This window comes from Siniperca chuatsi, linkage group LG18 (genome assembly GCF_020085105.1).
Source record: "Siniperca chuatsi isolate FFG_IHB_CAS linkage group LG18, ASM2008510v1, whole genome shotgun sequence".
Lineage (NCBI taxonomy): Eukaryota > Metazoa > Chordata > Actinopteri > Centrarchiformes > Sinipercidae > Siniperca > Siniperca chuatsi.
Window position 1 is genome coordinate 7774536 of NC_058059.1, and position 15522 is coordinate 7790057.

The 15522-nt window shown below is 37.8% G+C and overlaps 1 protein-coding gene across 1 annotated transcript; it reads left to right on the forward strand.

Annotated features, from left to right (window-relative positions):
* The first annotated feature begins 276 nt into the window (after nucleotides 1-276).
* Nucleotides 277-7033, forward strand: dolpp1 (dolichyldiphosphatase 1). Its single transcript, XM_044175498.1, has 8 exons — nucleotides 277-431; nucleotides 1137-1237; nucleotides 1414-1498; nucleotides 2639-2738; nucleotides 3075-3173; nucleotides 4015-4143; nucleotides 4280-4369; nucleotides 5695-7033. Exons 1-8 carry the CDS (start codon nucleotides 356-358, stop codon nucleotides 5729-5731), a joined length of 717 nt encoding a protein of 238 aa, XP_044031433.1. The 5' UTR covers nucleotides 277-355; the 3' UTR covers nucleotides 5732-7033.
* Nucleotides 7034-15522: the final 8489 nt, after the last annotated feature.

Genomic DNA, 15522 nt, shown 5'->3' on the forward strand with positions numbered 1-15522 from the left:
TATTTCCACATACAGTAAATATCTGTGCAAATACTTGATCAGGACATTATAGATGACCCAGGTGGTGAGTAATTTATAGCCTACATTAATTTAGTAATCTTGAAAAATCCATAACCATGTCTTCTTTTTTTGAATGAGTGCAGTTCGCTGCTTTAATGTGTAGTGCTGGACTTTTGTGTTTTTTCTTCATTCAATAATTCTTCTCTATGGGTAAAATATCTCATCTCCAGTGTGCGGCTGGGATTGGACGGCTCCTCTGCTGCCGGGGCCCGCTTGAACACAGAGCTCCGTTCATCATTGGCTAGACACGTGTCTGGGGCGTTTCACTGGGACTGCCCGGTTGTGTCCGGGTAAGATGGCGTTGGAAGAGCAGTGCTCGGCACCACCTCGATGGCGGTCCATATCTCTGACACACGTAGAGTTCCCCGAGGGTACGTAAACTAAACATCTTTCTCTAAGTACTAAAGCTCTGCTACCCACCAGCCGCTTTGTAATTTTCGAAGAGTGCGTGTGTTTGCTTGCTACTGAATGGACACGGCCGTTGGTGATGCTGCCAAATTGTGAGACGCTGTAAAAACCTCGATCACAGCAGGGAATGTAACCCGGACTGCAAAATTGTGAGACAGCGCCGCATGCGCAGTTGGCGACAATGTCCACAATGAAGGCTAGCTAGCCTGTTAGCTGTCTTAATATCGGTTTTGATATGTTCTCTCAGGAATTAGCGAATATACCGTGTCCTGTAAGAATTACTCGACATAATGCAATCATTCTGAATAGCAAAATATGATTTCTGACTGTGGTGGAAATAACTAGCTATTTCACCATATAGGTTTGTAGCCAGGACTATGGCTAACGTCGTAGCTAGCTCAACGAATGGCCTGATCGTGATTAGTATAACTAGCATAAATCGCATTGACCTAACTGTTTAAATGAACAAAGCCAAATAATGTGGTCTGTTAGTTAGATGATGGCTTAGCTACTCTACCACAGCAGCTTCCTACCTGAACTCACAGTTAAATATTTCAACCATCCGGGTTCACTGTGTACCTCAAAGTGTCACTCCCACCAGTGCTAGGTGACTTTACTCTGGTTTATGCTTTGCCTTGACATAAGTACTGTGTCACTATTTTTTTTAGGTGATCTGACGGGACAAGTGCTGGCTTACATCAGTCTCCTACCCATAGCAATTCTTGTGGGTTTTGTTACACTCATAGTGTTTAAACGGGAACTGCACACGGTGAGTTCTGCACATGCACCTGTTTGTTGTTTTCAGAAAGAGCATTACTTCTGTCTGTTAAGGTGTGAATTGTCTCACAAGAGCCTGAACAGTAGTGTCAGGCTGGCCAGAAGTTAGTAGGAGCTCATGTGTTGACTGTTTAATTTTTTCAATTCCCTTTAAAAAAAAAACAACAGATTTCCTTCTTTGGTGGGCTCATCCTGAATGAAGGGGTGAACTGGCTGCTGAAGCACATTCTCAGAGAGCCACGCCCATGTGCAGGTGAGTGAAGCAACAAGCTGTTGTCTGTGTTCATGTGTAGTTGGCAGCATTGGGCAACATTGCAAAAGCATCAGAATAGCCAGAATATCTTCTTCTGATAGCAATCACGTTATCTGTTGAGGTGCAGAACATCACTAGTTCAGTTGTCTAGTCTATCTTCATCACACTGGATTGTATTATGATGAGAAGTTAGTATTCCTATGTACTACAAATACTCAAGTGAAAGCTTGGCCTCAAATAAAAGCCAGGTTAAAAAAATAAAAAGCTCAGGTTGTAAGTCCACTATAATAAATTTATTTACAGCATGCATTACATTTGGATAACATAGTTATGTCATGCTCAGTTTTGCTTTTAAATAGAAAGTGTTACTGAGGCTAAAGCAGTACCTACAACACACTCACTAGAGACAATCAATTATTTATAGATATAATAGCCAAATATAAGGGTGGCTGATATGAGTAAAAACCTCTATCACCGTTATGCACTTTTATAGTGCAATATTGATGGGAGTCCTAATTTGTTCTAGGGCTGCAACTAAAGATTATATCAAACAGGAAAAAGCATAAAATTCTCACATTTGAGAAGCTGAAACTAGAGAAAGTTTGGCTATTTTTATTTTTTTGAAATGCTTGATTATCAAAAGGCAAATAATTTTTCTTGCAGTTGACTAATCGTTTCAACTCTAGGATATATATTTTTAGCTTATCTAAATTAAGTACCTGACAAAGTTTCTTCATCACACTGTTGCAAAAATCATATAAAAATCCTGATTGCCATAAGAGAGAGTTATTAAAGGCATTGTGGCAAAATTTTGTTAATCGTTTATTTAAATAGGTATTCTCACTGAGATGAGACTTTTTCAACAGAGACCAGTGGACAAGAAAAAAAACATACAGTATTAAAACACAGACAAACACATGATTTACATACACAATAGAAAAATTAGATCCACTTCGAAAACAGTTACCCTATTGTCCAACCATAAACAAATCTTTATATATTGTTAAGTAATGAGAGATAATCACTTTAATTTTAAAATTGGTTATTATTCTGACTAAAATAATTAGTTTTATATTTATATGTAGATGTACTCCATATCGTAAGTGTATATTTATATCAGCTTCTGTTGTCTTTCTGCAGGGGCTCACACAACTCTGCACACAGAATATGGGATGCCCTCCAGTCATTCCCAACTTATCTGGTTCTTTGTTGTTTACTTCTTTCTTTTCCTTTATTTAAGGTGAGCTTGTTTCTTCTTTGCGTTTGGGGAGGTTTAAGGTGGAAACATGCAGCTGTGAAATTCTTAAAATTATAAGAACTAGCTAAAGTTTAATGCCCACAAACTAATCAAATACAGCTTTTGTCAATTTCTACAACGTTGCAATTTTACAATTGAAAGTTGAATATAAAAAATGTAAAAATAAATTGATCTAAAATAACAGTTTAGTTTTACCGGTATGTTTGTACATGAAATGACATCAGAGGAAACATTTTCTGTACAACCATTTGCTGCCACTCCACCTTTACATGAGGTAGATGTCATAGTGTGAACTCGTGCTGATCTCTCTTTTTTCAGAATGCATCAAACGAACAATGCTCGATGTGTGGACCTGCTGTGGAGACACATACTGTCCATCATCCTGTTGGGCATAGCCTTATCAGTCTCATACAGCAGGTAAGGGGCCCCTGAAATAGCTGCTAGATCCTTTTACTGGAGAAGACCTATCACTCTGTTGATGTTGTTGGAACTACAGAAACACTTGAGATTGTTCAGTGGAGCTTCTCCGCTCACAAATGATTTTTGGCCCAGTACCAACACCTGTTTGCAGACAGCACTTTAACCAGGAAACAAACTAATTTTCGTCTGAAGTTACTCACAGAATTAACATTAATTAGTCACAGCTGGCATGAGCTGTTGCCAGCGATGTTTGTCAATCGGTGAAAGTGACGGTCAGCGCCGGCTAAAAATCCGAAGCTGCTCTTTGCTAATAGGAAAAATAGACGAGAGAGAATGGATTCGTTCAGAGGTATATTTTGTCAATCTCGGTGTCAGATCTGAGTCACCCACACCACTGCGCACAAATAATGTTTCACATACACAACACTCACATTTTCACTTGTATATTATGCAGCATAATACTCGCAGTGTAGAGCCTGGCTGTGGTAAAGGAGGCCAGCACAGCAACACCAGTCTGCAAGTGGGGAGGACAAAACACAATAGGGTACAGTAAAGAAGAAATCAGCATTTGATTGGGTTTATTTTAGTCAATACCGATCCTTTAAAATACGCCCTTGGGATTGGCTTGGGACATAATGTGTATTTGGTGAATCATTACGTTGTTGAGTACAGTACTATGAGCACATCCTATATACAAACTAGTATGAACTGAAAATATATAGGACTGCAACTAACGAATATTTTCATGATCAATTAATCTATTATTACACACCAAGTTTGAGACTAAGTCCTTTCTGCAATTTGTGTTTTCTTGATTGTTTTTGTCTCTCATTCTCAGGGTCTACCTGTTGTATCACACCTGGAGCCAGGTTTTCTGTGGTGGAGTGGCCGGTAGTACGATTGGCATAATCTGGTTCTTTTTCACACAAGAGGTGCTGACACCATTATTCCCCAAAATAGCAGCATGGTAAGTAGTGCTCTCATTTCTCTGCTTCCTTCTTGTGTCACAGGGGAAGACAATTCATCCTCAGCCTGAATAAGTGGATAAAACAGTCTATTATGGCTGCTCTAATAACTTCAATTTTCTTTTTCACAATTGATAGGCCAATATCAGAGTACTTCCTGGTACGAGACACAAGCCTGATCCCCAACATCTTATGGTTTGAGTATACAGTGACCAGATCAGAGGCAAGGTAAGTTGCTGTCTTGGACATATATCACCTGCTACACCACATCTATCACCATTAGAGGCAAAATAATAAGTTTCCTAAAAAAAAACAATGTATAGACTCATACAAAAATAATCCCTCTCAATCATCACTTGAAGTGTGTGGAGGTGTCTGTATCTGCAGAGACCCTGCCCTCTGCCTGTATTTTCTTCTTATTTTGCTGTGTTCGGGATGTTTCTGAGCGTCAACCTTTGGGTAGTGGTGTGTAGCCCCCAGCCAATAACAGTTCGCAGCGTGTGAGGTCGGGACTCTATAAAAACGTAGCGACATTGCTGTCTCCGTCTCTCTTCTGCGCTGTCTGTGTGCAGGGCCGTGTTCCTGTTTGACCGAGGGCTGAGCTTCACTCACACACAGTGAGAGAGACCTTTAGAACAGACAGGATGAAGCCTGCAGGCTGCATTCAATGTGGCTCCTTCCCGCAGGGTTGTGCGGAGGTGTGGCCGTGTTTATTTGTGCTTTAGAACGTAACTGCCATGAAATGTATTGTATTGTAATGTAAGCTAAATAATAAGCTACAACAGCTTTCTCCATTTTGGGCTCTCCGTTCCCTCAAAGGTCAGCACTGTCAAGATGGCTTGCTGTTGTTCAACGGTGCAAACACGTGGGTCAAAGTTCACCAGACTTGAACTTAATGCCAAAGATTTGCGTGGATTTACTTAATCCCCACTAGGGCTGAAACGATTCCTCGAGTAACTTGATTACTAAAAATCTTTGTTTAATCCATTTAACTATATACAGACAGTAAAGGCTTACATTATGCTGAAGTTAGGTTGAAACTTGTAGTTCTGAAGTTTTTTTTTTGTTTTGTTTTTTAAAGCAAAAGGTGTTTGTTTTTGCATTTCAGAACATGTTTTCGTTAAAACCCAGAATGTAATATAGCACTTAAATGCAACAAATGGGTTTAGTTTTGACATATAATGTTATTGTGTGCAATTTAAGCAATAAAAATGTAGATTTTTCTAAAAATGAAACCAATTAGTTGTTCATTAAGAGACCTGTCTTATTTTCTCTTTTGCATATATACTCTTGCTCTTTAATAAAGCAAAAGTATTTCTCTATGATTACTCGATTAATTGATGGAATAATCGGTAGAATATTCGATTACTAAAATAATCGATACCTGCAGCCCTAGTCCCTACTAACAAATCAACTGAATGCTGCAATTCCATTGAAATGTATTGATTGCACCGTGACAATGCATTTAAATGCTGGTGTGATCAGGCCTTTAGTATGTTTGAGACTGTTGAATTTGTTGCGTGACTCAATTCTCACTTTGTTTTTTCTTCTAGGAACAGACAACGAAAGCTTGGAACAAAACTTCAGTGATCTACACAGTTCTTTTGTGAAACTGAGTTTAGGGCCACACACACACACACACACACACACACAGACACTCATGTACACACATACAAACAAATGCTCACTCGACAAAAACACACTGGAGAACCATCTTTTGGACTGACATGGTTGCAAGGAGTAAAGGGCAAAAACCGTTTACAGGTGGTGAAAGAGTGCCTGGACCTGGCCCGGAGCCACAGCCTGAGCAAGTCCGTCCACACGCCTGTCCTTCTTGTACAGCTTGCCCTTCAGTGCATGCAAGACTGTGCAAGAGGCATACTATTTAATGATAGATTAATATATATATTTTAACTATAAACGCGCGCTGACAGTAACAGTGTACTGTAAGAGATTCGAGGAGCCTAAAAGGAAGCTTTGGTCAAGTTTCAAACAAATTGGTGGGCGTCATTGCAGCATGTATTTAGTGATTCCTTTTTAAAAATATACTGATGGATAGCTGGTGGGGAGGGGGGTTGGTTATGGCTAGGTTTTCCATTTTTCATTGTTATATAATATAATACATCATAACCAAAAATTGGTTATGATGTAATATAAATGAAAATTTGCACTTTGTGTAATTTACAAGTAAAAAAACAGAAAAACAACTAACACTAGTTAAATGTTAAGACCCTCCCTCTCTTTTCCCTCATCGGTCTTTGCTTTGTATCTATGACTGTCAGTCCTAATATATTAGACTCCTAAGTTGATCTGCAAGCAGTGTAAATTTAATGTACCTTATGTACTATTGAGCATCGAGGTTATGGTTTCTGTTCATATCCACGTTTGAGGATTATGAGACTGAATCACAGCAGCAGGTTTGTTATTTTTGTTGTCAAACACACTTTGGACTGGTGTTTTCTTAATGCCTCACACACAGTAGCAGCCTGGGAACAGAATTCTGGGAATCGGTTTTCTTTTTTTATTGAGTTTCTTATCTTGTTCTCAGCCGTTGCAGAGAACAGTTTTCTTTTCTACCTGCATTTCCAAGATAACATTCCATATCATTTAGTGAGAAAACATACATAATGACTCTTGAGGGGATATGTTTTCTTTTTGTATTATTTTTGAAGAAAGGAAAAAAAAAAAGCCTCAGGTCAGTCGTAGCATGTGATTATGCTTAATTCCTCACAGCCCACGGCAGCTCATGTTGAAAGCTGTAAAGTGGGGATCTGAAGCTGATTAAAAACTGTCATATCTTTAGCTCCACAAAGGGAAGTAGTTCTCTTAGAATATGATTTTTTTTCCATGTGTAACCTATATCAGGCTGAATAAAAATGTGTTTATGTACAAGAGATGGTTCACGTGTCATGCTTTGAAATACAGTGGCATCTTTTTGCATTCAAAATGCTGTTTCATTTTGTAGGGTGTTTGCTGTTGGGCAAATGTGGCACTTGATAGTCTAATTTATTGATTGTCTCCTCACTGCATTTTCTACTGATGTGCATCAGTCAGTGTAGTGTCTGTCTGATGCCGGCCAGGCTGTTATCCAACTGCAGTGCCTCAGTTTATTTGTCATGATGCATCACTGACTCAAACAGAGGACGGAGATAAAATGTAGTGACAGAAGTACTGATGAAAAGGCACCCAACGTGATATAGAAGTAGATATTGAGTAGACATCACAGCCCTTTAGGAATATTGCAGTGATGCCATGGGAGCTAGAAAAACATGCAAGTAAGCTATAGTAACATCAGGAACGGCACAGAATGCGTTTTGTGGATTATTTTAATACAGTATATCATGATACTGTTAATGATACTACTGTTGATAGCCAACAATCATATTCAACTTTTATCTCCAAAGAGACAAGTTGAAGCTACAGCACTCTGCAAGGCTGTATTTGGCACAGCAATGCTTTGAGCTAAATGCTAACTTCAGCATGCTAACATACTGATGCTAAGCAAGTGCAGTGGTGTGAAAAAGTGTTTGCCCCCTTCCTGATTTCTAATTTTTTGCATATTTGTCAAACTTAAATGTTTCAGATCATCAAACAAATTTAAATATTTAAACAAGTTATTCAAACAAGTAAACACAAAATGCAGTTTTTAAATGAAGGTTGTTATTATTAAGGGAAAACAAAATCCAAACCTACATGGCCCTGTGTGAAAAAGTGATTGCCCCCTAAACCTAATAACTGGTTGGGCCACCCTTAGCAGCAACAACTGCAATCAAGTGTTTGCGATAACTTGCAATGACTCTTTTACAGCGCTGTGGAGGAATTTTGGCCCACTCATATTTGCAGAATTGTTGTAATTCAGCCACATTGGAGGGTTTTCGAGCACGAACTGCCTTTTTAAGGTCATGCCACAGCATCTCCATAGGATTCAGGTCAGGACTTTGACTAGGCCACTCCAAAGTCTTCATTTTGTTCTTCTTCAGCCATTCAGAGACCCCACAACAACATCCAAAGAACTGCAGGCCTCACTTGCCTCAGTTAAGGTCAGTGTTCATGACTCCACCATAAGAAAGAGACTGCTGAGGCTGATGGGAATTAAGTTTGCAAGTATTTGGTCATAAACCAAAGTATTGGACAAATTGAAAAGTTTAGAGATCACCAAAGCAATAACAATGGAATGGGCAGCAGCATGAGTGTCAATGGGAAGGTGGAGCTAGAGGAAAAGTCAGGGTATCACGAAAGTCATTAGGATTAATTGTCTGGGAACCACGAATGTCTGCACACAATTGCTAGAGTAGATGACAAATGAAAAATAGCCCTCTGTTCAGTTCAAACAATGAACAGGCTCCTTGTATTGTTAAGAGTGTCATGCACTTCTCTCCCTGCACACTATTCCCCAATGTGAACACTGTTTGACTTGCAGAGCGCAAAAAGAAACATCTGCCCTATTTAAACGACCCATTCCATTTTTAATTCACTTTTCAGGTCTAACCTCAGGCTATCCCCAAACACTCAGAAATGGGCACAGCCTAGATAAAAATGATGAAGACCTCGCCCTATTTCTGTTTCTCTAAGCTTTTTTCTCTGACCTGCACTGTTTGGATGAGCAGTGAGCACTTCTGTAGAAACCTTGTTTTGGTTGTGAACCGAAGTAATGGTTCAGAGCTGGTAGTCACCTCCACCAACAAATATGTCTTTACTGAACTGAGCCTGACAGTACTCCACTGAACAGATGTTTAACTCTAGTCTCTCATACTGTCTAGGTTCTAAAAGGTTAAGGCCATTGTCAGCTTGGTCATTATATATGTACATATATTACACACTTACCAACAGAGGTGCCAAGCTGTCCCATATTGGCAAAGCCCACTGAAATTTAAAACACTGGAGGACTGACATCCACTGGATGAAGCTTGTTATTGCAATGTTGTGAGAATGCCACAAAGCATAATGCAAGCTGTCCTAAAATAATTTGAAAACATGGTTGTAAAATGCAATATTAGTCCACAGTTTCTGTCCACTGTCACTGTATAATGTCTTTAAATGTTTTGTTTCTAATGGAGTAAAATGTGTAGTGTACAGTATAGTGTTGTTTTTTTCCCTTTCTCTTTCAGGTGAGGCTTTTAAATAAACTTGTAGTGGGTTTTATACCTCACTTGCACATGTATTTTACTTCGGTTGACTTGTAATGTGCGAATAAAGAAAGACTGTAATGGAAAAGATAATAAATATGTAACTAGTGAAAATAAATGGTAGACGTCAAAAAAACAAATTACAATACAAAAGTACTGAACAGTAGATGATGGTACAGGTTTTGTGATGATGAAGAGTAGAAGATGGTACATTACATAAGGTATTCTGTATGTAAAGGCCTAACTGTGTATATTTCACATGTTGAACGGTGAATTCTCAATCTCATAATTTTCTTTTAAAACTTTCAAAAGAGCATGGTTTTGGCTAAACCCCAGAGAGTGGGAACAAATAAAGCAAATACAATTGGTGGTGTGTGCGCCGTTAAAATTGATAGCATTAATTAATTAAGCGACAGTAAGTAAAGGTTGGCAGGTCTTCCCAAAAGAAAATATCGTATTTTTCTGTACTGAAACATTTAGTTTTGACATTACTGTAGCATAAAAACACATAAAGGAACATTGCACAATCACACTGTCGCCAAGTGCTTGCTCATGGTGGGAACTGTTGGGTCTCTATAAATAATATTATAAAGAGTATGGTCTATGAGATAACTCAATTGAATTGAATTGAATTGAAAATGTATTTTCTCAATCAGCTTCTTACTAAGAATAATGGGGTATGACCATATAATTTTCTGCCAAAGTTAGAGCAGTTGGATTATTTTACATGAGAGATGTCTGTATTCGTGTTTCTGTTTTGCTCCTCTAGCTGGTGTGAAGTGGGCAGGACTCAGTTGGTAAAAGGTGATGGCATGTCTTTCCATGCACCAATCAGGAAGTCTCGCAGGAAATCAAACCACATCCACACAGTCTTGACGCAGATTAGGTGAGTTAAATTCTTAATAAGTAATACAAAATACCAAACTTGAACTTTGATTGTTGCTTATTTAGTCATGAATATTTAATGTTATAGAGAAATAACATTAGGGCTTTAAAGGCACAATCTGAAACGTAGCAGTTCCCACCAGTAAAATTCAAAGTAGGACTGGAGCATCAGTCACTCCCAAATTGATGAGCAGGTTTTTTAGTACATGGACTAACACCAGACAACATATATACAACAGTATTACAGTTGCTAATGTTTTCTGGTCTGCTCTTAAAGTTTTTTTTTCAATCACAAATGCTTGTTAACACAGGGTTTAAACAGGCCTGTTACGTATTTGAATATAGTTTGTATGGTCAGAAAAGTACTTGTTTAATGTGAGTATGAGCACTTAGAAGTCGCTGGAAGGGACTGAAGGGATGAACACAATTTTTCTAAAATATTTTCCCTCATTTGTTATTTTGATAATGCTGGTAAAATCTCCCACAGATGTTCAATTGGGTTGAGATCTGGTGACTGCAAAGACCATAGCATTTGATTCACATCTCTTTCTAACTCACCAAACCATTCAGTGACCCCTCCTGACCTATGGAGGGCAGCATTGTCATCCTGGTGGATGGCCTGCTCAATATTTTACACTTCACAGAGTATGACAGGATGTCAGCTGCTTAATTGTATCATGCAGTACACCTGTATCGAATGGAAGCATCTGCACTTGTAACAATATATTTCTCCTCACATTTAGTCAGCTTTTTCCTTATATTTGTCACCTGCTTGCATGTATATTTAAAACAAATTTTAAGGGACTCTTTAAAGCATAACATATTACAATGTTCCATAAATTTGTTTTTACAATAAATCCCATGTAAAGACCAAAACACACAATTAATTGATCCTACTAACAGGTATTGCATCTGCAGCCAAAGCCTGATATATCTTATTCCTCTGTGCCATAGAGCTCCATTGTTGTTATATAAGTATTAAAGAACTATTAAAAACACGTCAATGAGCCGCACTGTTGCACTGGGTGACATATTCCTATATTACCATGAACATGGGCACTATGGTTTATTTTGAGTCAATCCCACATACACCATCCTGTTGCTGTCACTCACTAGGTCACCAAATGTGGATTAATTCACGCTGAATATAGTCCCCAATAAATACACTAATTTTACTTGGAGACATGTCTGATAAAAACTACAACGCCCAGTTTTAGGAAATTAGTTGGACTTTTGTAAAAACTGTATTTCTAAAGATTTATGTCTTCAGTAGGAACAATGAGCTTGGGGTTGAGAGCCTCAAACAGGCTGGGGAGGTTGGAAAGTATTGAGAAATGGACTGACACATTCATGGTTTTGGTCTTTTCATGGGATTTCTTGACAATAAGGATAATATATAATTACACTAGCCTTCCTATAAAGCCTATCCTTTAAAATGGTAAAAACATTTTTCATTTGAGATGAACATTGCTCACCTACCTAATGATGTTCAGTTTCATTTGTTCCCTGGGGAACAAATTCAATTGCTAATTAAACAGCAGCCCCAGTTGAATTAACAAGCTGCTGTCTAACTGCAACTCTTCCACAGTGGACTTGTTTATTTGCAGCCTGTGTACCATGTTAATCGCTTAATAATTGGCTAATATATATAAATGTTACAGACCAAGCTGGCCACTTTTCAGGTAAGCTTTGCAGTTTAGCATTTTAGCTTTGCATTTGTTTTGTAATGACAGACAAAGACATATGTGTGTTTTGGTAACTCATGGTTCTTTGCTTTAAAGAAAAAAGAACTGTTGTTAAATGGTGTAATATTCTGTTGCTTGTACTATCTAAACACATCAGTGGATTTGAATCAAAGTGGTTTAACTGGCATTTTGGATGAAAAGTACACATATCAAGTAAAAGATCTTGAGGGAATTTCTTTAATTAAGTGAACAACTTGTTAATTGTATTTGTTGAATCCCCTGGTTTGGTTTGGCTCTGCCAAATTTTCCTCAAATCCTTGATTCAAGTCCTGCTGTACTCTCACAGGACAATTTAATTTGAGGAAATTTACTGTGTGAGGCTTGAAAATCACTGTTTTACTGTACTGTTTTACTATGTGCAGAGTCATACTGCTAAAAGTACATACACTGTTTATTAGACAAATAGGAATTTGCTAGAATTGCACATGGTCACATTGCCAAAGGACAATTGTATTAAGAATGTAGGAATTTAAAAATGTTCTGCAGCAAAGTAATGTTTGACTCTTCAGACACTCATCAGTAGTTCTTCTAACTGCTGTAACTCCAGCATTAATAACACCTGTAATAACTTGGCGACAATCAGTCATTTTGGAATAAATCCTAATCCAAGAAAGGATAATGGACATTAAATCACATCAGCTCAGATCTTTTCCCTCAATGTCAAAAATACAAAAGTACTTCACTGTATATGTTTGCATGTTTTACACACAGTGCCTCTACTGTTGAACTAGTACCACTAGATGGCACCCATCTTACATCTACAGTAAGGACTGTAATGAGATTAGCACACATTTGTTAACAGGTTAATACAGTGCACGCTTACTGTAACTCACACCACCAGCCACAACAGAAGCGGACCATCAACATTCATCTCTGTGAGCTTTACTAAACTGCTTTTAACCCCTTTAACGGTCTTCTCTGCCATGAAGACCGTTAAAGGTGGAGCATATTCTGATTTGCGATAGCCTATTAAAAAATGTGTTGTACTTAACTTTACCTGAGCCATAAACGGTACCCAGGATGCATTGCGGTTTTCAAAACCAGCCCTTTAGAAAATCGGTCTTAGCGTGTGGCATGTTTATGGTGGAGTTTTAGGTAATCATATACAGTATATATATGTAGTGTATATTGATTGAGGCTCATAATTTAAAAACTGAATGAAAAAAAAACAGCTAACCTGAGTACAAAGAATCACTGAATTGCCCATGTTAGAAGTCAGGGAAGTGAACTGGCCATGATACAGGATTTTAAGAAGCAAAATTAATGTTGACTTATGAGATAGTTTAAAACATTTGTGTTTAAAACATTAACAAGATGCCAAATAAATGTAAATTAGACTAGGATATAAATAATCAATATGAAATATGAACACTTCAGCCTACTTTCCCCAGTTTTGTTTTGTTATTGGGTCTTACTTGTCCTTAGATCCATAAGCAGTGCCGATTTCATCCTCCTCAGGGGCCCAAAGCAAATTTATGCTCAGCAGCCCCTCCAAACTGACTACGCACTGTCATCACAAAAATGATGCTCAGTATTCTAAGGGTTTCACAGACTAGTTGACAAGTCGGCTGTTAAATACAGTGGATAAATTGATTTTAGAAATAAACAAAAAGAAACTATCATTAAAAAATCTAAATGTAAAACTAAAAGATCCACCATCAGGATAAAAATAAATGACCAAAGGTTCAGGGAAACAGGGTTTCAAAATCTGATTTTTATATCGTCTCTTGAAACACAGAAGAGTCTGTGATAATTAGTAGCTGAAGAGCCACTATCTCCTCTGCTGAAACATGCAAAGTGTTTGTACAGATAAGGCTATTGTTTTAACAAATGTACGAGCAGTGGCATAAGGCGCATTCAAACTGCCGCCCTCAGATTTCTTTTTTTGTCTCTTGGATAAAACACAAAATACCACAAACAACCTGCCCGATCTTAAATTTAACTACAACTGTATTTTAACAAATGTTTCAGCAATGGCAGCACATTAATTAACTTCCCTGTGCTGATTTCTTTTTGGTTTTATGGACATATTTGACATTTGTTTGGGAGTAAAATGAATAGCCTATTGTTCATGAGCCAAATGTTTGTATTAATCTGATCCAAAATCCCAAACCAGCCCACTGAGCCTGTTGATTCACTGAATTTTATGAGAAATCTTTGAGAAAATGTGAAAAATAAACTTTGCTTTATATCACCACTACATTGATTTAATATGGATATTTGTAGCTAACAAAGTAAAATCATCAGGTGTTCTGGCAAGAGACGTCTTTATTTTCAGCTGGTGGACCCCTACTTAGATGTCTGCAAAACTAATGACATTCCCATCAGCCTCAGCTGTGCTTTGTGTTTATTGCTAATTAGCCAGTATTAGCATGATAACATGCTAAACTACAATGATGAACATAGTATAAACATTATGCCTGCTCAACATCAGTATGTTAGCATTGTGAGCATGTTAGCGTGCTGACGTTAGCATTTAGCATTTACTCTGCTAGCATGGCTGTAGACCCTTGGTCTTGTTTCCTTGTCAATTATAGGTAAAATGAACTGTAAATACATCCAAACAATAATCATCAGAAGCTGCAAATATGTGAGAGGCTTTTTAAAAAATTTGTGCTTAATTTATCACACTGAATTGTAACACTTTGGAGTGATTTTTGAATAGGCTATTGGGTTAGATTTCACATCCTATTTAGCAAAACAAACACATTCAGTTAAATCTATTCTTCACACAATGTGTCCCCCATTCAGATCAGTTAAAATGAAGCCACTTAGGAATTGCATTATATCCTCTGTAACATGCACAGATTTTAGGTGTCAACTTTATTCCTGTCCAGTATCAAGGCTCATGAGAAATGTCATAATCAATTTTTGTCCATTTCACCTGAGCAAGCATATCTGCTTTGCCTGACTGCAGCTGCTTCTTTATGTGCAGGACCAGGGCCACGAAGCACCAGTCTCAATAAGCTGAGCAGCCATGACAAGCAGCACCCAAACAAAGAACAGACCTGAATAATCACTTCCACTTTTATTTTCATAAAATATTGTTGTTCATAAAGGGATTTTTTATTCATTCATCGCCTTATTCAACAAAACTGAACTCCATATATGTTCACAAAGTTTGAGACCAACTCTTGACATTTTCAGTTTTACAATCAAATACATTAGATCAAAACTGCAAACAATTATCCTCAGTTGACAAGATTACTGCTATGTGTAGCTATTCTTACAAATTACAAATAAAACTTAATATCAATGAGTCTATCATTTGACCTTCATGACAATATGGTTAAGCATGCTGGATAGATAACGTGTACCCAATGGTGGACAGAGTATATACAGATCCTACTTAAGTAAAAATAACAATACAACAATGCAAAAATACTCTGATACAAGTTAAAATCCTGCATTGATGCTTTGATGTTGGCTATTCCTATCATTGTGAAGCAGAATTCACCAAGCGTTGGATTGTTCACCCACTAATAGGGAACGTGAGCTGGGTTTAGACCATCGTGAGACAGGTTAGTTTTACCCTACTTATGATGTGTTGTTGCAATAGTAATTTACATAAGTAAAAGTACAGAAGTATTGTCAGCAAAGTGTACTTACATTTGTAGTGTCAAAA